This window comes from Botrytis deweyae, assembly GCF_014898535.1.
Source record: "Botrytis deweyae strain B1 chromosome Unknown BDEW_003, whole genome shotgun sequence".
NCBI classification, from domain to species: Eukaryota; Fungi; Ascomycota; class Leotiomycetes; order Helotiales; family Sclerotiniaceae; genus Botrytis; species Botrytis deweyae.
This window is the reverse complement of record NW_024066210.1, coordinates 870084-897856: the sequence shown is the minus strand read 5'-3', so window position 1 is coordinate 897856 and position 27773 is coordinate 870084. Positions and strand designations below refer to the sequence as shown.

Sequence of the window (27773 nt, the reverse complement as noted above, 5' to 3'; positions counted from 1 at the left end):
GAATCCAAGAGAAATAAACCACACAAGTGTTTCTCTCATCCTCGCAACTTTATTCACAATGGCTGGTCACGATCATGGTTTGTCTCTTCGCACTGTGGATATGGGATTGGACTAATGGTGGAAATGTAGTACTTGCGGTGGACCCCGCGTTGGTCAAATATAGCAGTACGTTCTTTCTGCAGCTGGGACGTCTGGCGCTTTACAATGGCGATGAGGAGATTGCGAGGGTGGGAAAGGAGGGAAGAAGGGAGACTGATAGAATGTAGATATGTCGACCAATCGCCACAAGTATTTCCGATGGACGGGTCGCACGGCCGCTATTTCGTTTGTCTTTGCAGCGGTCATTCCGAGTATCGTTGGGTATATGGCTATCAAGACTGAAGTAAGATATTTCGATACCATGGGCAGGTTGTGGATTAAGGGGTGGAGAATTGGAAAGCTAATGTGAGGATAGGGAAAATGGGATATGAGAGGAAAGCGCAGGGGTGATACGATTGCGGAATTCTAGATGGCGATGAAAGGGGGGGAGAAGAGTATGGGGCAAAGGTCGAATGTGGGGAGTTGTACATATGTGGAGGGAGATATCATGAGAGGCTATGGAATAAGAGAGAGCTATGAAATTGAGTTTGCATTCTTCACCATTGTCGTTTAATGCAAGGACATTTGATATGGGTATTGATTTTACTCGGATTTTGGTAATTTTTGATATACCTTTTGCAGGACTGACCTAATATGTTTCTAAGAGACGAACCGATTACCGCCCATCCGTTGTTGATACTCTGATTAAAATGCTTAAAGAGTTGAGATGATATTGGAGAAATTAGAGCACTCGCTTCCGATAAATCGTGGATGATTTGAGAAGAGATCATGTAGTGTTCCAAGGAAATTCGGTACCGTCATTCGTAATAGCATGGTGATTGGTATCATATGTCTTCGTGCCTCCCTCAATATCGACCTCTTCCACCCCCAAAACCACCTCCTCCTCCATACCCGCGACCTCTTCCCGATGGACCATCTGGTATCCTCTCACCTCGTCTCCATTCACCCATTGGTACACCACCCGCTCCTCCTTGACCCGTACCTTGACCAAATCCTCCTCCTCTTGAACCCCCCCTGCCTCTATATCCACCTCCAAATCCATTTTCTCTCGGTCCCATCCCCCCTCTTCCCCCAAACCCACCCATTTCCGATCTTCCACCCGCAAAGCCGCCTCTCGAAGGACCACTGGGTGGCGGTGCAACTCCTCCATCTGCCATCGGTGGTAGAATTGCGCAACAAACATAATCACCAATAACAAATCTTGCATCCTGCAGCGTCTTCTCTGGTTCTCCCATCAAACTCCCCGCCATGATTCCTTCTCCGACTATCGCACTCTCTTCCTCATCTGGTAAAATTCCCGGCCCCCCTTCCCCAATAACAACACTGCCAAGCTCCTTCGTTACATATCTAGCGGGTCCACTAACAGCAGGTCGTGAATCAGGAAATATCAGTCGATATGAAAGACGAGTTCCAATCGCCGGATCGGGAAGAAGATCAGGCAGCGCGGTGGCTAGTAAATGTGATAATTCGCGCAGAGTACATGATTGCCATGTAGATATATTAACGTGAAGAGGCAATTCACCATGTGGATTAAATTCTTCAATTCTATTGTCACATTAGAAAGAATACAAATAGATATTATGGGAAGGCTGAGATTTGCTTGCCTACCTGGGAAATGAACCGCTTTTGTAGAAAAGCTTGAGATGAAATGGAACGGTAGTATTGCGATCAACTTTTGTTAGAGTAGTGGTTGCCATATTTATGTCATGAGCTAGGATAGCTACGATACTTTTAGAGGAAGGATGTTGGGGGAGGATAACTTTGAGGTGAGAAGTTCTCGAGGCAGAATCGAGGCCTCGTCAAAAAATGTTCAGCCTTGGGCTTTGTACACTTTCTGTAATCTGACGACAACATCTTCTCTATACCCAGGTAATCAACAATTCAATCTCTCGCTCAAATTTCTCAATTGATCAAATCTGGAAAGATAGAACAACGAAAAAAACGTTTATCATAGTTATAAATCACCAATTTAATTGCCATAAATACAATCATCTGCGGCGCATACCATCATAACCGCCATCATGGATTTCGCATCTCTCATGTCTAAAGAGATATCCAAAAAGAGCGAATCTTCCACCGATACTTCTAAGAAATACATGAAACGATCTGAAATTGAAGCGGAACGACAGGCCAAATACCTCGCCGAACAACGCGCGATTGAAGCAGAGCGTGAAGCCAAATTGGCACAAAAGCGCAAACGCGAAGACGAAGAAGAAGAAGCTGCTAAAGCGCGAGAAGAAAAGCGCAGGAGATTAGCTGAGGAATCTAGGAAACAGAGGGAGGAAAGAGAAGCCGAAGAAGAAAGAAAGAGAAGAAAAAGATTAGGATTGCCGGAATTGGTTAAAGAGGAAGTGGAGGAAGTGGTGGAAGATGATATTCCGGATGAGGAGTTAGTGTTGAAATTACGGGAAATGGGACACCCTGCGAAACTTTTTGCGGAAAGCCATAAACAGAGATTGAGGAGGTATAGGAAATTGGGGGTGGTTATGACGACGGGACCGATTCCTACGACGTTGGTTTTGGTCGAGGAAAAGGATATGAAGGTTGAGGATGTACCGAAGGATGAGGAGGGGAGGAAATATCTGTTTAGACAGTTGGCGAGTTATTTTACGATGGTTTTGCAGGAGTGGGAACATGCGTTGGAGAAAGAGAAGAGGGATACGTTTGCTAGTAAGGCGGCTTATAATGCTATGGTGCAGAGTAAAGACAACATGACTCCTGTAAGTTTTCTTTCGTATAACTATCTATGTTATAGAACTTAAAACTGACGATCTATAGCTCTTTCGCAAATTCGAAAAAGGAGATCTAGATGAGGATATTCTAGGCCCTGTGGTTGAAATCGTCAAAGCAGCGCAGGAAAAACGATACGTCGATGCAAATGATGGGTATCTACGTCTTAGTATTGGAAAGGCTGCATGGCCAATCGGTGTGACGATGGTGGGTATTCACGAGCGTAGTGCGCGCGAGAAATTGCATGAGACTGATAAGGGACATGTGATGGGAGATGAAATTACGAGAAAGTTTTTGCAGAGTATTAAGAGGTGTCTCAGTTTTGCTCAAGTTAGATGGCCTCCGGAGGACATTAGACAATTGATGGGTTAGGAAGATAGATATGTTGTAGAGCTTGAGCCTCGAGGAAGGTCACAATGGGTTTCCCATCTGTGTCTTCGATTCTACGTCCCCTTCGGGCTTCAAAACGCTGGTGCAGCACACCTTAATTTAAATTATTACTGTATTTTGATGCTTACTTTGTTGTTGTTTTTGCTTTGATAACGAGGATTTGTGTTGTGTTTATTAGCTCTATTTATTGGTACTTCAAATTCCAAAGCAAGGCCCTTTAGTTTTCAGCCGATTCTATTCTGAGTTTCGAGTATATACTAATGTACCACCACCGGATAATACTTCAAATAGTCGGGGATGAAAGGCTCCTACGAATACTAAATAGTGAAAGATCGCGTTTAGCGAGAGGTTAGAAGGGGGGATAGTGAGTAAGTCCTAGTGTATGGCAACCCATCATTAAAGCAATGAAATATTTCAGTTACATCGCATACAAGAGTCCCGGAAAATCGGAGTCATGTTTTAGTGAAGGGTAGTTTATAGATCATAAATCTTCGCTGCTTCAAATTAGTCCAATCGCTAATTCAAGATGCCTAGATGCGTATTATACTGGCAAAAATGAGATTGTGAGTGTCTGAAGGCGATTTTGTTTTCATGATCCCAGTAGATGCTAGTATATCACAGATGCGTAGGTATATACAAACTCGTAAAGGCAATTTGAAAGACCTAGGGATTTGCGTCTAGAGACTCAGGCTCAAAGGACTTCGGGCCGCCATAGCGGATGACGTTAATGAATCTTGACCGAAATATATGATAAGAAATGAAGTTTCTTGCATATCTACAGATGATCATTGCGGAATTTCAATACACTCGCGAAGTAGTATGCAATGTTCAAACGGCAACACTTACAACACCTGGTATACGTAAATATTAATCACTTCCCTCATGATTTAGACTGCTAGAAGTGCCCCTTTTGATGAATGGATCCTGGCTTTTCGTAATTCTTATGCTACCCATGATGGATAGGCTGCCTTGGGGCGTTTGATATTCCTAATATACGGGGAGCTTGTGTTAAAATCTTCTCATCGTGCGTTGTATGATGCTATGCCTTACGAGTCACCTATTTCATCTACTTCACCATGACGAATTCGCTTAAGGACTCAAATGACACCAGATGACGACCCAAAGATTACTCAGATCATCATTGTTGCATATCGCATCTCGAGTCATGAATGATAATATAGACATTGAAATCTGAAGATTTGACGACATATACCAGGACTAAAATAATCATCATTGCAATTATACAATATCAACGAAGAAAGAGATAACGACAAAGACGGAATGAGATCAAAATTCACGGTTCTATTGGTAGTCTCAGCTAGATTGCGGAGTGTATCTTGACTTCCCAAGGAAACTTTAACCCCCCGTTCAAAACTACCATGATGGAAGAAACCTCCTATTCCTTCTATTCCTGCTTTCAATCTTCCTCAAAGGAACTTTCGTTCCGACAGGCAAGCAACAAAACTCTCTGCCGAAATAATCCTAAAGCCCCATTCGTCCCTTTAGAATTCCCTATTCGATGTCTAGAACAAAGAATCTCTTTGTCTTAACTGAACAGGTGGGAAACATGTTTCAGATGTTAGATGTGCAACAAAACTCAATTTGCATATTTTTCTTTGTTTAGACAAAAAGTGAAAGAGAGTTTTGGGAATAGTAGATTTCGGGAATTTACATAGTCTAGCGATGGTCAAAGATTCTCAGCTCGTCTATCGCACGTTTAAACCTGCATGGAGAAGCGAAGCTCTTTGTTGAAAACCCAGTGACCTGCACCCAAAAGATTTTCGATTGGTAGATTGAAGTTCCTCACACAAAGAATCGAGAGGTTGGAACCTTTTGTTGCATATCTGAAATCGAGCGCAAGTTGAAGAAACATACCTAGGTACATATTTACACAATACTGCTCAAACTACCTACTCGAGCAATTCAGCCGTGCACTAACAACTCGCCTGAAAAGTTAGATTCTGGAAGAAAATTCTGACTAGCCCATTCACTTACTAGCAGATGCCCGAAGAAACTTTCTTTCTGCAAAATTATTTGTATGCACTTCTTCGCATTAGATATATTGTGTACACGCCTTGCCTCTAGTAACGAGCATACCCAGGTAGTATTTCGACCTACGATAACATTGCATTGGAATATACGATTGCCAATGTGTTACTTTCATGACGTCAAGGAAGATCTCATTTTATGTTAAGCTTGTTTGTGTGTCAAACGACAGAAAATTTTGGGTGATTGCATTATATACTTACAACATTAATTCTGGTCATCAAATCACCAGGCACTTTGGCGGAGTGGTTAACGCGATGCCCTGCTATTGTTTAGAACAAAGTCAGGCATTTCCTTCGGGAGCGAGTGTTCGAATCACTCAGGTGTCGTCTTTTGCCGTTTTTGACCTTTTGAAGTCGAGGGAATTTTTATATGTTCAATCATTCTTATTAGCTGCGGATAATTTAATAAGATCTTCCTTTTGGATGGATGGGGTAGGTACGTAGGTCTGGATTTGTTCTTTTGTGGAGAGTATGACGGATTACGTAATGATATAACAAATCCTACTGCATACATATCGTAGTAAGTCAATGAATTAACGACTCTTGTTGAGTGAACTGAGGTTGAATTCATTTCCGTTGCAATGAATTATCTATTTCATCTACTTCATGGATTGTAGCACAAGTTGTCATCCCCCGTCTTGGGTAACTTCGTGCACTTTCCAAGAGCATCAACTGCAGTGATTTGTACCATGACACGTTGAACTTGTATTGCATCAGTCTATTCAGGAAGCAGTGAAAGTATTTACATCACTTTGAGTCAATGAATCATTCGTTGAAGCCATCGCGTTGCCGAGAAAATCAATACATATGTATTTCGGTTCACGATCTCTTAAAAGCTTACAGCTATCTGCCCCTTTTTTCTTTGATAATAAATGAGAATGCTCAAGTAAATACAGAACAATCCGAACTTCTGAATGGAAGCTATTTGGCCTCGATGCGTTTGTGTGTTCAGTAATTCTTGTGTGCTGTGGCCCAGTATAAAATCGAAATCAGGTTTCCAAGTTGACAGATACTATTAACCTAACTTTGAGCACGTGAAGGGCGGAACAGTCGTTGAATGAAAGGGAAGCCCAAGAAGAATGATGTACAAATAGGCTTTGATCGTACATATGGGGGTGGAAAGAGGCGCCGACTCAATCTAGTTAAGTGATGCTGGGACCTGTGGCTCCTTTCAAGCTATTCGGAAATATCTAAGTGACATCCTCTGAAGGGCAGGAATATAGCGTTTAGAGCAAGATATCCCTACAACTTAGATGTGGTCCTACCTTGCTTTGATCTGATGTATGAGTGGAAAGTTGGTTGATTTATCTCTTCCACTTGCAAGAATATCACAATATCCGAGCAGAGCGTGAACGAGGTGAAAGAAGTTGCCGAATCTGACCCTTAGATCTACGAATCTCGTGTGGTTTGGAATGTTCTGAGAAAGTATCTTGGCCAGATTCCTGGTCGAAGATCATGATTCAATTGTTGCAACTGTACCATCTGACGCTCCTAGCTGTTGAATAGCTAACTCACCCAATAAACAGCATTAGCCACAGGCTAAATACCTTGGCAGGGCGAGAAGGCAACTTTAGCTCTTGATCGAATCTTCTAGTCTAACCGAAATCAACTTTGACAAAGAAAAAGACCTACAAAATTGATGAATATGTACTTGATTGTTCTCGAATTTTGGATTGTGTTCTGTCTATCAATGTCATCATGTGGTTGTGGCACAGATATAGTATTGAGTGGCGCTCCAATGCATGAATGCCATGTTACTAAGGCCAATATAGAGCTAGCGTGGACCAGGTTTCTTGAGAGCCAAATCAATCCACGTATCTATGAACTTCCAATATAAATTCAACCATTTGATCTTCATCAACCACAGTCCGCGAGGATATCTTAACACCGATTTCATTAATACAAGTCAATTCAATAAACATACAAAATGTGGCTCCTCGATTGGTGTATGTAGTATTCTGGAATGGATCCGAGAAGAAAGTGTTTACAACATAACAGCTTGCTGACTTTTATCTCATTTGAATAGTTTGGGACACTCTTGCGTCCTTGGGACTCTTGAACAAACACGCAAAACTCCTCTTCCTCGGTCTCGATAATGCCGGAAAGACTACACTGTTACACATGCTGAAGGTGCGTAGAGGAAGCCAAGTTAAGGGGATGCTCGATTCAAGGCGAACGACAACTTCTCGCATTTTGATCAAGGGAACAATTGCTGATAAATATATGCTTCTAGAACGACCGCGTTGCCATTCTCCAACCTACTCTTCACCCTAGTAAGCAGCTCCAAGTCTCGCACATCGGCGCAAAGCACACGTAATCAACATTTACTGACCATGCGACAGCATCTGAGGAACTTGCTATCGGCAATGTCAAGTTCACAACTTTCGATTTGGGAGGACATCAACAGGGTACTTATTGTCATATTATTAGAATGGTAATACCAAGCTAATATGATGTAGCTCGTCGTCTCTGGAAGGATTACTTCCCAGAAGTCTCCGGTATCGTTTTCTTAGTCGACTCCAAAGATCACGAACGTTTCGTCGAATCGAAAGCCGAACTCGATGCCCTTTTGTCGATGGAGGACCTTTCTAAAGTACCCTTCCTCATTCTCGGAAACAAGATCGATCACCCAGATGCCATCAGCGAGGACCAATTAAGACACGAATTAGGATTATATCAGACTACTGGAAAGGGCAAGGTTCCTCTTGAGGGTATCAGACCTATCGAGGTCTTCATGTGCTCTGTGGTTATGAGACAAGGTGCGTTTTATTTTCTGTTGAAAGATTATTATGCCTCATACTAATTATGAAAATAGGTTACGGTGAAGGTATCAGATGGTTGTCACAGTATGTCTAAATAATGGTGAGAAAGTTGTTGTGAAGGAGGTATTCGGAATGAAGGGGGTGGTTTCTTATGGAGATCTGTTATGATGGACGGAGTTATACAAAGGTCGTTTTTCAATGCTTTTTTGGTAGGTTCTGGGAGCTCATAAGAGTTTACATTAGGAACCAAACCGACCAACATGTTTGTACCAGCATAGTATCGCGATCAAGACTTTTTTATCTCTCTCAACATAGCATTGTGAGGCGTGTGTTTGAATTCTGTGACTATGCTGCCGATAGATGGTGTGGTCTTGGAAGGAAGGACCGAGGCATTAGTGATTAGACCATTTAAAGGTTTCCATTGTTTGATATCGTATACAAGTCAATATTGTTGACGATGCACCATAACTCATTCTCAAGCTTCTTGGATTCCTTAGGATACCGAAATCTTTTGTAAAATGTGAAGATCTCAATGCTTGTAGCGATCTAGAATGTACCACTCGTACAGAGTAGTGCTAAAGGCTAAGAAGACCTAGTACTTAACTAGCTACGTCATAACTATTTTCGGATGCGAAACTCGCCCAACATAATTGTACATAGTCTCCCCACACTTTTCAATAATAGCCAACCCTCTTTCATATATTAACCAAGCAAAGACCCATACTTAATGCATATATAATGCAGGAAGACATCTAGAACTCCTATCTTCTACAAAATACACAACCAATAATTCGACCACCACTTAGAGATGGCGGATCTCCGCCACAAAACAGATGGCCCGTCGCCGCTTTCCGCAGAAGGCTACGATGAATCCCTTCTCCCCGATTTCCACCGTGAATTCATTTCCGAAGAACACCTCCAAGCATTCTCTAATGCGCTGAGCGCACCGGATCCAAGTCCTAGTTCTGATGATTTGTCAATATATTCGCAGGCTCAAAGTCCGAGAGAGCCATCTACACCACATCGCAGCAGCATAGATGTACGACGAAACAGTAAAGTCGCAATTGGAAGCGGATCAAACACACCAGGGGATAGGGGGAGCTTGTTCATTACCGCGCAGAATGATTGGGCTCCAGTCAACCCTACGAGGCTAGGAGCGAGAGGCAAAAGGAAAGGGGAGAGGCGTAAGGCAGGTAAAAAACCAAGGAGAAGTAAAGATGAGACGAGAGAAGGGTATTTGTACTCGATTTTGAAATGGCCATTGCTAGGAGTGGTTTTCATGTGGATTGGGGGGTTGGGACTGTCATATATGGTGACGCGATTGTACATTTGGACATATGAGCATTTTATTGCGGTAAGTGGTTTTCTAAATTGTGTTTCTGCCTGGAGGTACAAGAATTCTATAGGATGTATGGCGTGGAGGTTCTGTCCCTGGTTCTCAGGGGGCTATCCACTAGAGTTATTTACTAATTTTTTGGTTGCACAGTGGAGGGGAAAGCGGAATCGACTGCGAGAACAACTACATAGTACCACGAACTACGGAGATTGGGTCAAAGAAGCACAATCATTGGACACATATCTTGGAAACGATAAGTGGAAGGGTGAGGACGAATACGCATATTATGATTCCAAGACGGTACGAAGAGTTTTGGAACAGATTCGAAGATGCAGGCGGAAAATTGAACAAGAGGATCGAACAGAAAGCTCATCCAATGGAAATAATACAACGAAGGCAAAAGTAGTTGAAGATTTGAAGGCATTAATCGAGGCATGCGTGAAGAACAATTTTGTGGGAGTGGAAAATTCGAGATTGTACTCTCAAACTTATTATGGAACGAAGGATTTGGTACAGGAGTTTATCGATGAAGGTAATTTTGAAGATTTACATATTTTCAATGGCAGCTCAACTGACGAAATGTTTTAGTTGAGAAAGGTATTTCAATTCTGGCGAAGTCAGATCAACTTCAAGATGAGGAAAAGCGCACACTTTTCAAACGAATGCACACAAATTACGGTCGTACAGCACTCTGTCTGTCGGGTGGCGCATCTTTTGCATATTATCATTTTGGAGTTATCAAAGCATTGTTAGATGCGAATCTCTTGCCAGAAGTGATTACAGGAACTTCTGGGGGTGCTTTAGTAGCTGCTTTGGTCGCTACAAGAACGAACGACGAATTGAAGGCGTTACTTGTACCTGCTCTAGCTGGCCGAATCACTGCCTGTTCAGAACCGTTCACTACTTGGATACCTAGATGGTGGAAATCAGGAGCTAGATTCGATTCTGTAGAATGGGCTCGACGATGCAGTTGGTTCACCCGAGGTAGTATGACTTTCCGCGAAGCATATGAACGAACTGGCCGAATTCTCAATGTCTCATGTGTTCCTGCTGATCCTCATAGTCCTACTATTTTGACAAACTATCTCACGAGCCCTGACTGTGTCATTTGGTCTGCGGTTCTAGCATCAGCAGCTGTTCCAGGCATTTTGAACCCTGTGGTTCTTATGATGAAACAACGCGATGGCACTCTTGCACCTTATTCCTTTGGTCACAAATGGAAAGACGGAAGTTTACGAACTGATATTCCGCTCAAAGCACTAAACCTACATTTTAATGTAAACTTCAGCATTGTTTCCCAAGTCAATCCTCACATCAATCTCTTTTTCTTCTCCTCGCGAGGTTCTGTCGGGCAACCAGTCACTCATCGACGTGGTAGAGGTTGGAGAGGTGGATTCCTTGGGAGTGCTACGGAACAATATCTCAAACTTGATCTCAAAAAATGGCTGAAAGTAGTCCGTCACCTCGAGTTATTACCTCGTCCTCTGGGCCAGGATTGGAGTGAAATATGGCTTCAGCAATTCTCGGGAACCATTACTATCTGGCCAAGATCCGTCATCTCAGACTTTTGGCGCATTTTAAGTGATCCAAACCCAAAGCAACTGGGGAGAATGCTTCATGTTGGCCAACAAAGTGCATTCCCAAAACTAATGTTCATTGCCAATCGACTTAAAGTCGAAAGAACTATAGAGTCAGGAAGAAGAGCAACTCGACAAGGTGTGAGGAGAGGTAGCATCGAGAGCATCTTAAGCGAAGACGATATTAAAGGTTTACTTCTAGGAAGTGGTACAGGTAGCGATGCTGAAGGAGAGACCGCCACAGAATATGAGTTGACAGATGGTGCGGTGACATCCGAAGATGAATCTGACGGACTCAACTTGAAGATGAGTGAGAAGGAAGCTTTGATCAGTGGGGAAAAGGAAGAGTAATATTGTGATTTTTCGGAGCGAAATTATACCACTCATAGATTGACACTCGATTTTAAATGGAAACATTAGATAGGTAATAGGCATAGTTAGGATAATAAGTTTAGATATTTGAATCAATATATTCATCAGAAATGTTTGCTAGTCTCAGCTAATGTTAGTCTTTACTCTACAAACGATGCACGTATCTCTGCTTCTTCAAAGATTATATATAGACGGTGATATCATTCGAGTCTAGCTAGATCAGTAACTGAAGTATCAACAAACTGTGCATGGCCTTGCATGTCATTCTTGTCATCCTCACTCAATCCTTTTCTTCAATCTCTACTTAACAGTACATAAATCAAGTCTTACCATCCCTATTTTCAGCAGAGAATGTCCTCATCAGTATCCAATAAACGAGTTAAATAGTCCATGAAGATAGAAGCTATAATACAGTACCTTCGGGCATCACTATTCGAGCGGAATAATACATGCTGACTACCTATACAATACTAATGTCCCTCATTCACTTCACACGGTACCAAGCATAGCTTTTCAATGGCTGAGTACCTACATAGATATATAGCACACTCTCACTAGTTTGATATCAGTTCAGATAAACCGGAACTCCCGCTGCTTTTAGCCACTCGCCCTCTTCGTTTCTCACTCGCTATGGATCTTCTTAATAAAGCTGCAAACATCTCTGCACCGATCGCTCTTGCTACCCAGCTTGTCTAAACATCCCGGATGTTGTTAAACTGTAGAATTCAGAATCTAACAGCGATGTTTTTGATGAAATGTTAGAATTGCAATTAGAGATGCGACTTCTAAGGATATTATTTCGCTCCATAGAGAGTGAATGAGATGTTGAATATAATCGGAGTACTCCTATTTACGCCAACGAAAGAGAATGCAGTAGTATTTGTACGCACCATCTTGAGAAATTGGACGTCGTGACGGTTCTTATGGATTGGGCATTTGAAACTCATTCTGAAAGAAGAAAATGGAGCTGTTGGATAGCCAGTGGGAGGAGGAAGCAAATAGGCAGGTACCGGAAGGAGCTAGGGAGAATGAGACACACGGTAGCTTTGTGTCGGATTTGGGTTCATGACTTGGTTGGACTTACCTTTGGATGTGTGGATATGTCGTTTCAGAATTCTGACTTGGATACAGACAACCGCAGGATGAGATTCGCTCTATCTTAGCTCAATCGAGAAGTATGATTTAGAATTCATATGCTGATGTTTAACAGGGGCTCGCTCCAAAGTATTTGAACTATCCGAGGAGCTACATTACGGATGCTTGTAGGAGAGCTCCGCTAGCCTAAGAGAAGCTACTGTGTCTGAAGGGTGGCCGCGGTGGCACATTACTTTGGGTCGGAGACAGGGAAGCGGGACTGTTGTATATGAATGAATTTGATGACTTCATGTGCCTTGTCTTGTGACAGGAGGACTGAGATGAATGTACAAAATGGATATTGTCAATATCTCATAACGCCTGGACGATAGACACGTTTAGTAATTCATGAACTAAGATGGGATGTTTTTGTGGGCATATCCACCGTATCATGATCCCGTTGTTCGACTATGGGAAGTTGGGGAATACAAAAGGCTGAGAAAATTTGTCGAAAGATTGAATTGAAATGTGATTCTTGAGCACTTTTTTTGCCATTACATAGTCTTTGGTGTGTGATTTCCCCGAGATCAAATTCTTCGGCTTGGGGTATTCAACGACAGATCAAGAGTTCAAAAATCAATGAGAGCGAATAGATTTATGACAATGACATTCCTGGAGACGGGATGAATATAGTGGCAATTGGGTTCAGTTCTCAGATATTGAACGGGCAAGAATTTGCGCATGGAACTACCTAAACCATTCGCACGTAATCAAATGACTTTGGGTATTGAAAACCTGGTCATAAGGTTGCTGGATCTACCATTCAAAATAGACAGCAAGCCCTGGGGAATGGATATCACGGACAACTTCAGAAGAAGAATCAAACATCTCAAAAGTCCTGAAGCGCCGAGGACAGTTCAGTTCAGTGAATCTTCGCCATCAGAGTGTCATTGTTCACTAGTCACTTGTCACGGAGCCACTGCCAGAGCCTCTTTCTTCCCTTCATACTATGATAGGCATAGTAATGCCAACAAGCAGACTAAACGTGCAGGGGTTAGCGACATGCAACAAATTCCATTTATGATTAAGGTTCGTGATTCAGCTGTGCGCAGAAGGAATATTAACGCGAGTTAACATCAACTAGTACTAGCTAAGATAAACCAAGAGTAACTCAAAAGCTGCAAGGGTTAGCGACGTGCAACAGATATCATTTAGGGTTTTAGTTGAGGGTTGGTCGCGTAAGCTTGAGTTTAAGTTGAAGAGACCAATCACCGCCAAAATGAGACTAACAATGACTTAAAAGACTACAGGGGTGTTGCGATGTGCAACAAACAGCATTTAGTCAAAGCTAAAATAAGAACTAAGAACCAACCCCTACTAGAATGAGAATAACAATGACTACAAGTTTGCAAGGGTCGTCGAGGTATATGCCATATGACATGTCAAAGCCCTAAACTTTAACATCACATCACGATGATGATGATATCATGTACCAGCACTACCCCAAGAAAAACACGTGTACATGAATGAGTTCACTCTACATCTAGCCCCTTGACTCTGATGAATCAGAAAGAGTTCATGCCGACTCAAACGATTATCAATCACAGGTAAGCAATTTGGGTTTTGCTAGGCTAGATGCAGGTGAAGACAATGTAGGTACTCTCCAACATATTAATGCGAGTTCCACCTCTTCTGTATTCGACAGTGGGTCAATAATTCTTACTTCAATCCCCGCGATAGTTCACCTCAGAATAGGCCCGGAAATATATGCGTGGGTCATAATGATTCCAGATTGATTGAAGATCTCAGAATCGTGCAGCCGTGTTCTGCAATTCAATCAGATTGATGGCACACCAATGAGATAGAACTGATAGCTCTGCTCCTGCCTCCATTTCATACCATAGCCAGGTGATCTGAAAGTTACAATTTACACTAGATGGGTGAGCCCTTTGAGGTACTCTTGTTTGGATAGTATCAAGCGGCAATCCTCTTCAAACTTTCAAAGATTCATCATTAGACGGAGGGGAAATTAGAATAGGTGGGAATTTTTGATGCCAGTATACTTGTAGCTGGAATTTGACCAGTAGTACAGGACGTTTTCTCTCCGCAGCCGTTCCATTCGAGTGGAGAATGTGCTATTGCTTCAATCCTAGGTAAAATCATAGCACGCAGAGTAAAGCCATGAGAATCATGTAGAATAGTTTGTGCTTAAAGAATTTCTAATTCTGACAAACGTCATGTACGTGGGGAAAGCTTTCTTTTCATGACACTTCCTTGTGTATATAGGAAGGGAGGTACTTCTTGGTGTATCATGCCAGAAGGAAACCTTTCAGGATCATGTTCAAACATTGTATCTGATAGACCATTGTGCAAGAACCTTGAGTGGTTACTTTTCACTCGAGCAATGAAAACTTTGAGCTTGAAAATGTAATATAGGGAAGTAAAACTTTGATACCGTAGAACTTTGGAGATTCATTGTATTGAATTCAGGGACACAAAATTCTTGACAAGACCAAATAATAAATCGCGCGCTTACCTAAGCACTTCAGCACGCTATCGCGTTACGTCGCGTCCAAAACTAGGTTAGTGGAAGCCCCCGCCAAAATCTCGATACAGCATATCGTACACAAATTCGAGTTTCGCATCACAATATTTCTGTGTTTCTGCCCAAGTAATACTTTAATCACTCAATGCTCATTTATTTTCGAGAGCGAAATCCTATATTCTAGCTTTTCGAGGCAATTAAAATACAGAAGTCGAGGCGATAAGGTCTTTTAGCGCATAAGCCCTCGAATTATCACAGACAAGACGCACGGAACGTCACGACACGAATCGAACGAATAACAACATTGAAATACTCGCTGTCATCGAGAAATAATGGCGAGGCTAAATAATACGCTTATTGTCTACAAACGTAAACCCTACAAGCCGGTTCCGAGTTTGGTTGCTGCACACCGACAAAATACGCTCGAGTCAAGGAAAGGGAATGGTATGGAGAATGGTGCAGTTGCAAACAAGGGCAAACAAGCAACTACACCGGGAGAGAGTTCTGTTCAAAAGCCCTCTCGAACGGTCAATCAACTGAACAATATGGTTGGTTCGAGGGCACCCGTTGCGCAAATGATTGCGAGCACAGCAGACATAGAGGAAACCAATAAGAGTTCGACAGTGCGGGTAATGACTGAACCCAAAGCACATGTAGAGGAAAGAGCGGATGGCGAGAGAGATGGCCAGAAGGACAAAGGGGATAACGAAGCTGGAGTTCAGAACAAGCCTCAGCAAGAAGTGGCACTTCCGAATTCGTTGCAGTCTCGAGGACCATCAACGCCGGCTAAGAAAACATTTGCGAAGAAGACTGCCGAGTTACAAAATTCGCGACTTCGCCAAGAGAAAAGAACGCCGCTCAGTAGGTTGAAAAAGGCACAACAACCAACTCCGGTCAACAAAGCAGGATTGACAGAGGATGTAACAGCAGAAAAAGATACTCCTCGCGCCGGAGGAAGTCGAAGAAAGTTGGCTGATGCAATGCTAACATCCGGTAAAGAAGCTGAAGTTGTAGCTTCAGCAAAGAAGCCAAAGCCTAGCGGCAATCCAAGTGGCAATCCAAAAGCTATGGCCGAGGTACTCGCTCCTGTCGAACAAGCCATAGAACTCACTCCTGTAGTCGAACAGACCAAGGAACCGAGTCCTCTAGCCGAACAAACCAAGGAATCCAGTCCTGTAGCCGAACAAACCAAGGAACCCAGTCCTGTAGCCGAACAACCCAAGGAACCTACTCCTGCAGTCGAAGAAGCCAAGGGACTCACTTCTATAGTCGAGCAGGCCGAAGATGAGAATGGTTCAGAGGAAGAAAATGTGACCGAGACTATAGCCAAAAACTCTTATCAGCCGGATGTAGTGCACCAATCTCGGTTGGATGGCGAGAATAAAAAGCAATGGCTTATAGAGTGGAAAGGATATCCAAAACAAAAAGATTGGACTTGGGAGTCAGTTGAGATGTTGCGGGAGGATTGCCCAGAATGGGTCGAGGAAAAGGAGAATGGTTCGTTGAATGGAGACGCTGATGTTCACGAGGTCGAGGCAATTCTGGATAAGCGGAAGGTTAGGGGCAAGGTTCAATATCGTGTGAAGTGGGAGGGTTGGGAAGCCAATTATAATACATGGGAACCTGCGGAAATGCTGGAATGTGATGTTCCGTACATGGTGGAGAATTTTGAAAAGGAGCTAAAGAAGACTGAGAAGAAACGAAGTGCAGGCAAAGCAGATATGGATGGAGAGCTACCTGTGGCAAGGAAAAGAGGCCGACCTAGAAAGTGAGGGACACTTGACTTTGTATTCAGATTTTATGAAAGATCTCTCAGCGTGTGAATTGATTGGTTAATGGATGGGTCATTTTCAGTTGGAGTTTGTAGGACAACGATCACTCTGAGTGGAGTTCACAGAGCGGATGAGATGTAAAATACCCAAGCGAGATTTTTCGGGTTTGCGTTTGTTTTGTCTAGGTATCTTATGTTTCATTGTTGGTTATAACGCATACAGATGTCTATGAAGTCTCTCACTTATATTCCGTTGATTAAAAATATAAATTGTTCCTATTTACGAATCTCTTCATACATATTACCACCAATGTTGAAAAAGCTTTACAAATGAGGATTGCCTCATAGTTGGCTCCTTTAGCGAGAACTAATGATTTCTCAAGGGGTCGATGACGCAAATTAGTATTAGTCGCAATATGCTCTGAAGCCTAAATTTCTTTCTCCATAGTCCTCACTGCTTTCGTTTCTCCATTATTGCCTACCTACTCACACATCACCAAGAAATCGCTCAATATGAACAGCCTTGACCCATGCAACTGATTTATAGCCTCTTATTCAAACGAGAACCTCCACAACCATACTCTGACGAAATATCTAACGCAATTTGTCGATTCTGTATACTTACGCGCCGTATACAAACCTATCCGGTGATGGTGCATGCGTATCTTGAGAGAACTGCGGCCCTAGTACCACACAAGATCGATTGAGGACTCAATTGTGTATATCCAATGTGGATAGACATATTGTCGTTAGTTTAGTACGTCTTACAGAGGTTTTAAGGCAGTAACGCGACTTAGCTCTTAGTCCTGGACGTAAAATAACAACAATCACAATATGCAGGGCAGGTGGACATCTAATGCCTTAGGCACCCAGCCACTACACAGAAGGTATCGGCTTCGCTACCGAGGTAACCTCCGGTTCTTTCGACTATTTAATCGTCCTTTATGATTGATTGATGGAGTAATATTAATTTTATATCCTCGTATTTAATATACTATTGGGTACTTAGACATCAATCATCTCATTACTACATACTACAGTAATATTATTATGTCACAGAAAGTTAGAATTAAGGATCCCAATCTACAAGTCCAAAGTTGGACGCGATGCAAGCTTCCAGTCGAAATGCCCTTACCGGCAAGAGTATCGAAGAATTATATTGAAGACCTTCCAGAAATCTGGCATGAATCATTAACTGGTCTCATGTACGCTCCAGGTTTTCTGAGGTCCAGATGTGCTCGAAACGTTAAGAATCCGGAAGAAGTGCTTTTTGCTATCGGTTAGTTGTAAATTTCTCGACCTTTTAGGAGCTTAATCTGATATCAGTGCAGAATGGGAGGATGACGCCTCGTTCAAAGCGTTTTTGAAATCCCCAGCCTATCCGCTATATTTACAAGGATTTGGATTTCGTGACTCACAGAATCCCGACGCTATGGTTTCCCTCTTTCCCTCCTTCGATGTGTGTACGTTTAGCCCTGGGGGGCGGGTAACGGTATTCATTCATAGCTTTAAGTATCCAGCTACTGAACAAAATCGTCACGATGTAAGGGATGCGCAAGGACTTCTTATTAGCAGAAGATTTGGCACGTTAGGGGTTCCATGTCAGCATGCGTGGATTCGACAGCCGCAGATGGGAGATGATGGAAGATTGGTGGAAAAAGGAGTGGTGGTACAGGCTTGGCCTAATACAGAGCCACCAGTTATTTTCGAAGCTGTGGATCAAGATGAGAATGCGAGAGATAACTTGAGAAAGCAGGTTAGGAGGATCAATCCTATAAATATGGAGGAGATAACATGGCATGTAGCAAAAGTTGAAAACGAGGATGAGGATCAGGATGAGGACGAGGATCAGAATGAGGATGAGGATGGGAAGGATAAGAATGTGAATATGATGGATTAAGCACTTGATAAAGTTTATAAGGTAAGACCAGAAAGACCTTGATGATGCATTCATATTTGAACTTTACAGATTAAGTTCGAGGTGTCAACATGGCAGTGCTTTCTATAATTTGTTCGCTCATTGATTAATTGAGTCCTGCGTTATGATAGATCCGAAACTGCTAGTATATTGTATTCTGATATTAGCAGACCGACTAATGGCCGGTGCATTGATTACAAGAAAACAAAGATCTACTTGCAAATCACTTATCCGGCTCATGATGCTTAGATTTTCTATACACATGCTTTTGATCGTGATAAAGATGGATCAGATAAATGTAATAAAATATGCCCATTGACGATTCAGACATCAAAGAAACTCTCATCGCAATATCGACCAGTATTCTTCCACCAATTGTGACATTAACCGAAACCAGTGCCGGGACGGTGTATGATCGTACAATTCACCCACCACCATGGCCATACACTAATCCAACACCGACCACAAGATCAAGTGGTAGTCCTCCACCCTTGCTCTCTTCCACCTCATTTGCAGCAAGCTCAACATGTACGAAGGATTGTGGTTCTCCCTGCAGAGGACTATTCTGCAACATGCCTTGCCTTTTCGACTGCGTGAAACTTCCAGATCCTGACTGGTGGGACATGAAAGACCCCCATAACCCCTGGGGGCCTGAAAGAACACCATAAAAGCCTGAAGATACCGAATGCACCACCACTAGTGCAAGCAGCTGTTGGACCGAATGTTTAGCTTCTAGCACAACAAGCACGTGTACATCTTCTTGCTCTATCAGCTATGGTTGCTCTGTGACTGCAACCTCAACTCTGGGAACGTATACACTTGCCCCATTCGGATATTGGACGGTGGATTCCTTTGACCGGGCTTCGGATTTAGATGCTGCATACGCCAGCTCTGTTTATGCAGATGTAATCTCAGAGTTGGCGGATTGGTTTCCTGAAACCGAAACCGTAACCGTTACACCTGTATCAACCACGACAATATCAGATGTCACCGCGCGAGAGTAAGTAATTTGCCATATGTAGTCACGTAGTCTTGGGGTAGCCTGCACACTTTATGCTAGACCCTCTCGATCCCTACGAATGAAGTGCTGAAAAAGTGCTTTGGAAAAATGTAGACGATCAAAATGGGATCAGCTTGCCTGTTTATCATATACCTACTAAGTATTCAGGGCAGATATCATCTTTGAAATGAAGTTTACAATATCCTCCCCCCTACAAGGAAAAAAAAACACAGGAAAAACGTAATCAGGATAGCTCACTCATATAATCAATTGAGCCCTTTATGAACTAGCTCTTTACAATAACTATATTGTAGATTGCAGACAGAATGAAAAAAAAAAGAGAACATAGAAAACAGAAGCGATTAATTTTAATGTTTTATATTCAACTCAACTATCGACTCTTACATCTCGAACTAAGTACTTCCCAAATGTATTCTCTATCACCTCCTAGTACACAAGAATTACATCCCCCATGTTCACACTCATCATACAGAGACCGATATCATATCCGCCACCATCATCAGTACCAATACCAAATACTAATAAGTATTTCCCACCTCCCGCGCGAATGCCGCCATCCATCCAAATGTATGCAGCCAGCCGGAATCCACAATCCCCATACCAATACAGCCAAAGTCCTCCAGTCCAGAAAAAGACAAAAAACACAAGCACACAGCCAAAGATAAACACCACAGAATACAAATCTCCACAAGAAATCAAAAACAGAAACAAACAAATCTCTCAATCCCATACATACAACCCAAAACCCTGTCCATCTATAAACCTTTTCCCTCAAAAGTTAAAATCAACCAGCACCCGCAGTGCATACGCATATTCAAACAAGAAAACACGAAAAAATAACAAGGAAAAAAGTGTGAAGGCAGAGAGGTAGATAGCAAGCTATGTGACCAAACCACCGAGAACGAACAAATCCATCATATCATAACACATAGCCGCTCATGAACAAGAAACAGAAAGATGCAATCCGGCTTGCAATCTTTTATCCAAGTTCTCCGGGGAAAGAGCCGCAAAAGAAACACCATCATAACGCGTGGGATTGGATACAAATAATCCAATCCACTAAACTACCAATAATGCAAGCAGAGGAAATGCAAACGCAAACGATTGTACGAATAGTGATACAGAAATCCACCCTCTTACTTTTCCGTCTCTGAAATTGAAGTAAACAGTCGAAACTTTTGTTTCCTTTTGCTTTTGTTTTTGATGAAGAGAACATAGGAAATCGAGTCGTGACATCATAGATCGTCATAGTGGGGAGCTCTCAGAAAGAGCTGAATATTTTTGGAAAGGAAAAAATGAGTGTCCAAGTGTTGGTGGTGGTAATAGGTAAGTAATTTGGTACAAAAATGTACAATTACACAATAGTGTGTATGGTATATCAATCGACATTATACTTTAAAGAGCACAATTTATTTTGGTAAGGTTGTTGGAGGAGCGGGGAATAGATTATAACTTCCTCTGCGCTTACCAGCCGTAGTGGCATTGGTCAATGTGCTGGATCTTGATCTTGATCGTTCTTGAACGGTCTTTTCAGTAACGATCGGTGCAGAAATCTTTCTTCCATGATTGGACATGAAGGACTCGACCGAGGCGGGAGCGTATAATTCTCGAGAGAGAGCAGATCTTAGACGTGGTCTTGGAGGCGAATCGGTAAAGCTCTCAGCCACAGGACTTAGAATGCTAGATGCTGCATCGGGAACGCCTGTGGAAATTGGAGGGGGAGGTTGAGCGAAAAACTGAGCGTTTTTGGACGACCTACGCGCTTGATTGGCATGAGTTTGCATTCCAGTAACTTCAGAAGGCTGCTCATTGTCGTCAAGTTTTAAACCGGAAACCTTGGTAATAAGCTCTGGGTCAGATGTTGTAGTGGCAAGTGCTCCTAGTGTTCTACTGTCACGCTTGGGACGAAGAGATGGAACAAGATCGGGCAAGGAAGAAGCGGATCCGATACTTCTGTGAGCTTTGCTCATGCTTCCTGCTTGGAAAATAAGTAGAGCTGAGTCTTGACTGGATCGATTGTAGCGGCTACTAACAGTGCTGCTTCTGAGGCTATTATGTGAATAAGTCGAAGAACGATAAGAATTGGTACTAGAAAGAGCTTCATCTATTGGCGAAGCGGGTTGTTCATAAGTATCCATGGGAAATATTGAAGCTGATGGGACCTCGTCGTTGTGATATGTGTCGAACAAAGCATCTTGTTCGCTTTGTAAAGGATATCCATCGGAAGGAATGAGGAGAGTTGGAGAAAGATTGAAGCCGTCTGACTCTTTGAACGAAGATGCATGAGAATCAGGTCGCATTTGATTGGGGCGGAAGTAACTGGTTGGTGTAGGGAGAAATGATGAAGCGCTCGATAGATTGGATAACGGAGAGAGTGCGGGAAGATCATATGGGGCAGGGACGAGTAGTGATGGACGAAAGCGACCTGGCGAGACTTCTTGTTCGGCCTGTTCTATTTGAGTAGGTGAAGCAGGTTCTGCTGTGATGACAGGTTTGTTCTCTTCAAATGTTGCATCGAATTCATAATCCCAATCTTCACCACCTTCATCCTCGTAACAAAAATCGATCGCGTCTTCCCAGGAATCAGTAGCCAAGTTAAGCTTAACCGAGCTGTATCTTTTTGAAAATCGTGAGGTATCAATAGACCCAAGTCTTCCTAGCACTGGTGGCATATCAGGCATATCAGGAGCTTGCTCAAGTGCCCTCATCCTCAAACCGGGAACAGATTTTGAAAGTCGTAATTCACCACCGTCGGTGCTTGACTCCCTTGATCGCGTCCTAGTATGTTCGTCCTCTTCGAGAACATCTGCAAGATCGACACCAAAGCTTCCACTTAATGGCGCAGATAAAGGCCATGCTTCCTCGCCAGGTGTAGTGACTGCATGAGACAAATGCTTGACGGATACCTCGGATTCTCTTCTTTCCCATTTAGGGGGTGAAGGATGTGTTTGTGGAGTAAAATCGAACGCAGACTCTTGAAAGCTGGCATTGGCGCCAGCCAAAGCTTGACCGAACTCTAGGGCAGTTGAGTCTTCAACATGACTGAAGAAAGTTGACGCCGCTCTTGACGATGTTCGAGCAGGTGGGTTGACCGGGCAGCGAGGAGATTCAGGAGACCTCATTGGACGTGCAGGTACCGATCGTAGATTATCATGTGACATTGAGTAATTGATAGGTCTCCATGGCTGATTCTGTGGTGGTGATACGGACGCTCGAAATACGGGCCGTCTTTGCGGGGTCACAGGACACGATGGACTCTTTGGGCTTGTGGGACTTCTAGGCGCGTCAACATCCGGCGCATAATCTATTGCTACCGAGGAGAAATTCTCAAACATTAAATCCCTCGCTCTAATACCCTTAAGATTTCCATTGGTTGGAGCTTGAGATGCTCGGAGAGCTGAAAATTCGGACACCAATCTAGTAGGAGGAATTTCCCTGAGGTTTGGTAATTCATTCTGTTGAGTGTGTGTGATGTGCTGAAAGTTATATGGTCCAGAGATGGTATTCTTTCGAGCACGATAACTAGTAGGAGGTGGACTGTGACTAGATGCGTCGCTACGATCTCTATCGGAAGAACCACTTGCAAGAGATAATGAGGAGCCTCCCATTGAAGTATGATTACGTCTAAATTTCTTGCTGCTTCGGGAGAAAATTGTTTTTCCGAATAGATTCAAACTATCGGGTCTATCTTTCGTCGCCATGCTACTGCCGTTTGATCTACCGGAGGACTTTCGTTGTAATTCGATTCTGCTGGAGGAATCAAGACTGGATTGACGGGAGCGGAAAGAGGAAGCTGATGTGATAGAAGGGGTAGTCGATTTGGCAGCAAACGCTGAGCCCCTCCTCATCTGCTCAGTGTATGCGCGAATACCTTGAGGTGAAGGTGGTCCATCAATGGCTGGCTCGAAGAATTCGACAGACGGGTACGTAAGGTGCTTAGAGGTTGGCGGGGTGTTGTCTTTTTTAGACATCTTCCTCTTAGATGATGGACGGTGGTTGTTAGGATATGGCGCTGAGCCCATACCTGCAGATCCTAGACCGAACATATTGGATTGAGAGTTGATTGATAGCTGTCAATGAACCTAATCGACGTTCTGTGGGGAGGATATATATCGAACAATGCGTTGACTACAAGGGAATCCCAACCCGATAAATTAAAAGAAATTGTGCTTATGGCTTCTGCTTCAGAAGACGCAATCATCGATATGGGGCTGATGAGCAGGCTATATCGAGGCACGTTGCAGCCACGATGACGCCTTTTTTGTTTCGGTGTTTGTCGATAAAAAAAAAAGTTGAGGACTTTCAAAAGTCAACAATGAGGGCGGCAGCGTCCAACATAAAAGTGATGGATTGAGGATATCGGAAGACGCTCGGCTGGGGAGATATGGATCAGCGTGTGCCACAAATAAAATAGGCCTGTCAAAACAAGGGTTCTCCCCTTCAGGGTGTTTGTCAAGAAATATGGAGCAGGAAGCGTTTCTTCTTTAGCGATATAATCCAACGTCAGGGGTACTATCCTCGGAACGTTGAATAGCGTTGTGAAGTCTGTGGAGACAATATAATACCACGAGGAAACTAGTGTGCAATCCCCCATAGGACGTGGATACCATCACAATGCTCGCCTTGAGTCGCAGCGTTTGGTTCAACACTTAGCATGTGAGTTATGATGTATATCATATGTTGAGAGCACTGCGTCCCCAGCTTTTTTGTTCGCAGTTGCGATTGGATGAATGACAGTATAGAGGTAGCGAGAAGTATATTGAATCGAGAGTATTTCTTTCGTATCGATCCCCTTGGTGATGCATAATACCAAGGAAGCCGATTTGTCTGTTTTCATGCAACAACGGACGTGTAAATTACCTTGAATGGTGATAGCGACCCGTAGTTGCAGGTAATAACGTATGAATTGGCCAATGAGAGAAAAGCTTTTGGAAAAGAATTAAATTGAAAATGGCCCAAAGGAGGAATTACCAGAATTAAGAGAAGCAAGCAAAGGATCCAAAAAAGATTGCTGGGAGCCTGGGAGACTGGGAGCGAAGCTTTAAAGGACTGGACTGGGTCAGTAAGTAAGTAGAATGCTTTTGCTTGCAATTGTCAGCATTGATTGAATATGGAGCTGTGCACTGTAGTGTTTTATTGTACGGTAGTTATGAGTAGCAACTGGCTGCAGCAATGTAGAACGATGCTGATAAAGATGCGACATTTGTGTTTGCTTGCATCAATACCTACCTAGTATCTTTACCATTTTTTGATTTATTGATTTGAATCCCTTATTTCACTTGATTCTCGACCAATCTAAGGATCCCATCCCAAGAGCTGGGTTAGGACCCCATCCTACGTCTCTCGCAGGGTATCGCTTCTGAACAGTGCCATCGCTGAAATCAGACGAGATGAACGAGGCATGAGGCATGAGGCATGACATGAGATGTGAGGTATGAGGCACGAGGGAATTGATTACCTACACTCTGCTAGCTGGCAGCTGCAAAGAGTTAAGGATTTGTGGGTGGGATGGGATGAGATGGGATGGGATAGGATAGGATGATTGCTAGGGTTGGAAGTCAAGGTTGACAATATTCAAGGTTGTAAGGGTCGACGGGGCAGGAAGGCAGGAAGGCAAAATTGAAATTGTGAAATTGTGAAATGTGGAATGTGGAATGTGGACAGGTGAGATTGAATTATTTTAGCCTGGTTAGTCAGGTGTTGATTTAACCAGATGAAGTTAGCGGCTTCTATTAGTCACTTATTTTAGTAAAGCAAGTACAAAGCACTCGAGTACCTTACCTACGGAGTATATGCTAATAAAGAATCCTTGGTATAATAATCATACCAACCTAGATACTAAATTAACAGGTGGTGGAGATAAATTGACAGAGCAAAAGAGTTCTGTCTGGTGAATCAATCAAATAGAAAGGGTACACAAGTTGAAATCAAATTTCATTCAATTAGATCTTTTGATTGGTCAATCGTGAATATCATTCAGGAAATTCAATCAATAAATACCCAATATTTGGAATATCTCAATAGTCAAGACCCAATCAAGACTCCATCAAGACTCCATCAAGACTCATCAAGACTTCATCAAGACTCCATCAAGACTCCATCAAGACTCTCAATCTCACCAACATGTACGATATGCCTTCTTGGGTTTCACGACAGTCTGGTCGATGATTCAGTCGCTCTCGCTCTCGCTTTACTGGCCGTTCCCCCTGCTCTTTCCTCTAATAACTTTGGTTCCAGGCTCCATGTCTCCCCAATAATCAATTCCCACCCTGCACATTGCCAATGATCCTAATCCTGTCCTCTTTTCATAACAGGAAGCTCCTAGCAGCACATCAACAATCAAACTTTACTTGCATACCATATACATGAATGGGAGGAGATCATCTCATTTCATTAAGGATATCACCGAAGGATGTCCAGATGGGAAAGTCTATTTCGAATTCTATTAGAAATCTCTTGGAATATCAAAATTTACATGTCTGCATCGACGATGTAAAGAGAGTATCGTATTGTGCAATCAGTTCAACGCATTTTGTTGGTTTTATTGTCATCATCATCATCATCATCATCACCATCGGCATCATCTCCCTGGATAACCAGAAACGAGAAGCCAGAACCATCCATAGACTAGAATGGATATCATACGGCACGGAAGACACTTCCGTAGCTTGACGCGTACGATATAACGCTTGCTTCCGTCTCCTAACTTGCAAAATGTCTTGCACAAAATTCCACGATTCGTGCAACTTCGCAAGTGCCCGTTCAGCAATCATCCCCCCGTTGGGCGGCCAAGATATAGCGGCTGAAGTCGTGGGTCAACGGCAGATAGGTGTGGGCACCAACTGGAGACAATATTATTGATCCCTTTGGAACTAACACCTGTATCATCGTATCCAAAGTCTTTCGTACGCTTCAACTTTCCTCGAGAAGTAGTTCGTGGAGCACAAATTCTTTACGAGTACCTGCATACAGAATAAAGCTTACCTTTTCAGCTAACCCTTCCAGCTCACCATCAAGGCTTCAATATTTCCACGTTCAGCTCTTTGCATAAGGTACAACGAACGCAGTGATCATCCATACAGATACTACTGTACCCAGTTGTGTGTGGGAATTAAAAGGTTACATGCTATTCATTCTTCCGAGATCCAACCGATTTCCTGGAAGCCTCTTTATGAGTGGTCCACAAGAAGCGATTCCGAAAAATGTATATGCTCTCTCCAGCGGTGTGCCTTCGTACATTTCATTACTCAAAAGATGTAGCATCATTCACAATAATTGTCTCTGCATGACAGGCATAATAGACACCATGAAATTCATATAATTCCCAGTCATTCCCAGGAGAGCGGCTCATCCAATTTTAAGCGCGAGCCTTTCCGGTCAATGATAGCTCAATCATAATATAAATGCTTGGAAATGTGGAGATTGGGAGATTCTTTGGCATTTGATTTGTGGGTGAGGTGGTTGCAAAATGATGTTGCGAAAGGGTTCCTGCAGAAGAGATATTTTTCCTACAGAAGAGATATGTTTCCTACCGCCTTCGAGAATAATTCTTGGGATTTTGGTACACCACGAGCTCCAGGGAAGTATTTCATCATTCCAATATTGTTTATTTGTTTATAGGTCTGATTGCATATCTTGTGTACCAAAGACTCTGTCCGCACAATCTAACCCCTTGGAATTGATCTCCCTTGAAAAGCCTCCGAATGGATCAGACTGTTCATGGAGGGCCATGGAGACCATGAGAATATAGCGTGCTCCGTGGAGTCGTCAACCGGACCACTGTCTTTGGCTATTCTGCACGCTCCTGGTCAATTTATCCTGTTCATCCGAGGCCAGAAAGAGTCTCGACAAAGTAAGAAATCGATAGCGACGCTGAAATCCTGCCGAAATGCCTTAGACCCTACTCGTCTAAAGTAAAGTTATGACACTTTGGTGCAATAACGTTCCCCGAGAGATTGTCACCAAAGCTTGGTAAGAAATTGATTGCCGCACAAATTGAAAAGATCGACTGGTTTGTTTGGATGGAACTTGTGAATTTAAAGTTCTTATTAGTTTATCTTGTCAACAGGAGTTTGCTAGCCAGGCCCGTAGGCTCGAGGCCGTTCGACCTTTCATAGTTTCATAGTTTCA

The 27773-nt window shown here is 43.0% G+C and overlaps 9 protein-coding genes across 9 annotated transcripts; 7 read left to right on the top strand and 2 right to left on the bottom strand.

Annotated features, from left to right (window-relative positions):
* Nucleotides 1-58: 58 nt before the first annotated feature.
* EAE98_001657 (uncharacterized protein) lies at nt 59-695 on the top strand (the record flags this gene model as incomplete). Its single annotated transcript, XM_038949276.1, has 4 exons — nt 59-77; nt 130-165; nt 267-382; nt 455-695. The coding sequence occupies 4 exons, from the start codon at nt 59-61 to the stop codon at nt 506-508; spliced, it is 225 nt and encodes a 74-aa protein (XP_038814261.1). The 3' UTR covers nt 509-695.
* A 249-nt stretch (nt 696-944) lies between these two features.
* EAE98_001656 (uncharacterized protein) lies at nt 945-1796 on the bottom strand (the record flags this gene model as incomplete). Its single annotated transcript, XM_038949275.1, has 2 exons — nt 945-1644; nt 1708-1796. 2 exons carry the CDS (start codon nt 1794-1796, stop codon nt 945-947), a joined length of 789 nt encoding a protein of 262 aa, XP_038814260.1.
* A 162-nt stretch (nt 1797-1958) lies between these two features.
* On the top strand, nt 1959-3463 carry EAE98_001655 (uncharacterized protein). The gene is made up of 2 exons (XM_038949274.1): nt 1959-2819; nt 2878-3463. Exons 1-2 carry the CDS (start codon nt 2121-2123, stop codon nt 3199-3201), a joined length of 1023 nt encoding a protein of 340 aa, XP_038814259.1. The 5' UTR covers nt 1959-2120; the 3' UTR covers nt 3202-3463.
* A 3731-nt stretch (nt 3464-7194) lies between these two features.
* Nucleotides 7195-8123, top strand: EAE98_001654 (uncharacterized protein; the record flags this gene model as incomplete). Its single annotated transcript, XM_038949273.1, has 6 exons — nt 7195-7213; nt 7294-7397; nt 7501-7540; nt 7610-7675; nt 7727-8026; nt 8083-8123. 6 exons carry the CDS (start codon nt 7195-7197, stop codon nt 8121-8123), a joined length of 570 nt encoding a protein of 189 aa, XP_038814258.1.
* Nucleotides 8124-8837: 714 nt separating this feature from the next.
* On the top strand, nt 8838-11293 carry EAE98_001653 (uncharacterized protein; the record flags this gene model as incomplete). Its single annotated transcript, XM_038949272.1, has 3 exons — nt 8838-9383; nt 9516-9897; nt 9954-11293. 3 exons carry the CDS (start codon nt 8838-8840, stop codon nt 11291-11293), a joined length of 2268 nt encoding a protein of 755 aa, XP_038814257.1.
* A 3972-nt stretch (nt 11294-15265) lies between these two features.
* Nucleotides 15266-16705, top strand: EAE98_001652 (uncharacterized protein; the record flags this gene model as incomplete). The annotated part of the gene is made up of 1 exon (XM_038949271.1): nt 15266-16705. The coding sequence occupies one exon, from the start codon at nt 15266-15268 to the stop codon at nt 16703-16705; it is 1440 nt and encodes a 479-aa protein (XP_038814256.1).
* A 1049-nt stretch (nt 16706-17754) lies between these two features.
* Nucleotides 17755-18604, top strand: EAE98_001651 (uncharacterized protein; the record flags this gene model as incomplete). The annotated part of the gene is made up of 2 exons (XM_038949270.1): nt 17755-17983; nt 18036-18604. 2 exons carry the CDS (start codon nt 17755-17757, stop codon nt 18602-18604), a joined length of 798 nt encoding a protein of 265 aa, XP_038814255.1.
* Nucleotides 18605-18930: 326 nt separating this feature from the next.
* Nucleotides 18931-19626, top strand: EAE98_001650 (uncharacterized protein; the record flags this gene model as incomplete). The annotated part of the gene is made up of 2 exons (XM_038949269.1): nt 18931-19150; nt 19352-19626. The coding sequence occupies 2 exons, from the start codon at nt 18931-18933 to the stop codon at nt 19624-19626; spliced, it is 495 nt and encodes a 164-aa protein (XP_038814254.1).
* A 1426-nt stretch (nt 19627-21052) lies between these two features.
* Nucleotides 21053-23689, bottom strand: EAE98_001649 (uncharacterized protein; the record flags this gene model as incomplete). Its single annotated transcript, XM_038949268.1, has 1 exon — nt 21053-23689. One exon carries the CDS (start codon nt 23687-23689, stop codon nt 21053-21055), a length of 2637 nt encoding a protein of 878 aa, XP_038814253.1.
* Nucleotides 23690-27773: the final 4084 nt, after the last annotated feature.

Coding starts and splice junctions, on each gene's coding strand:
- EAE98_001655 (XM_038949274.1), top strand. CDS start 2,121: ATGGATTTCGCATCTCTCATGTCTAAAGAGATATCCAAAAAGAGCGAA. Junction 2,820..2,877: donor GTAAAGACAACATGACTCCT/GTAAGTTTTCTT, acceptor GACGATCTATAG/CTCTTTCGCAAATTCGAAAA.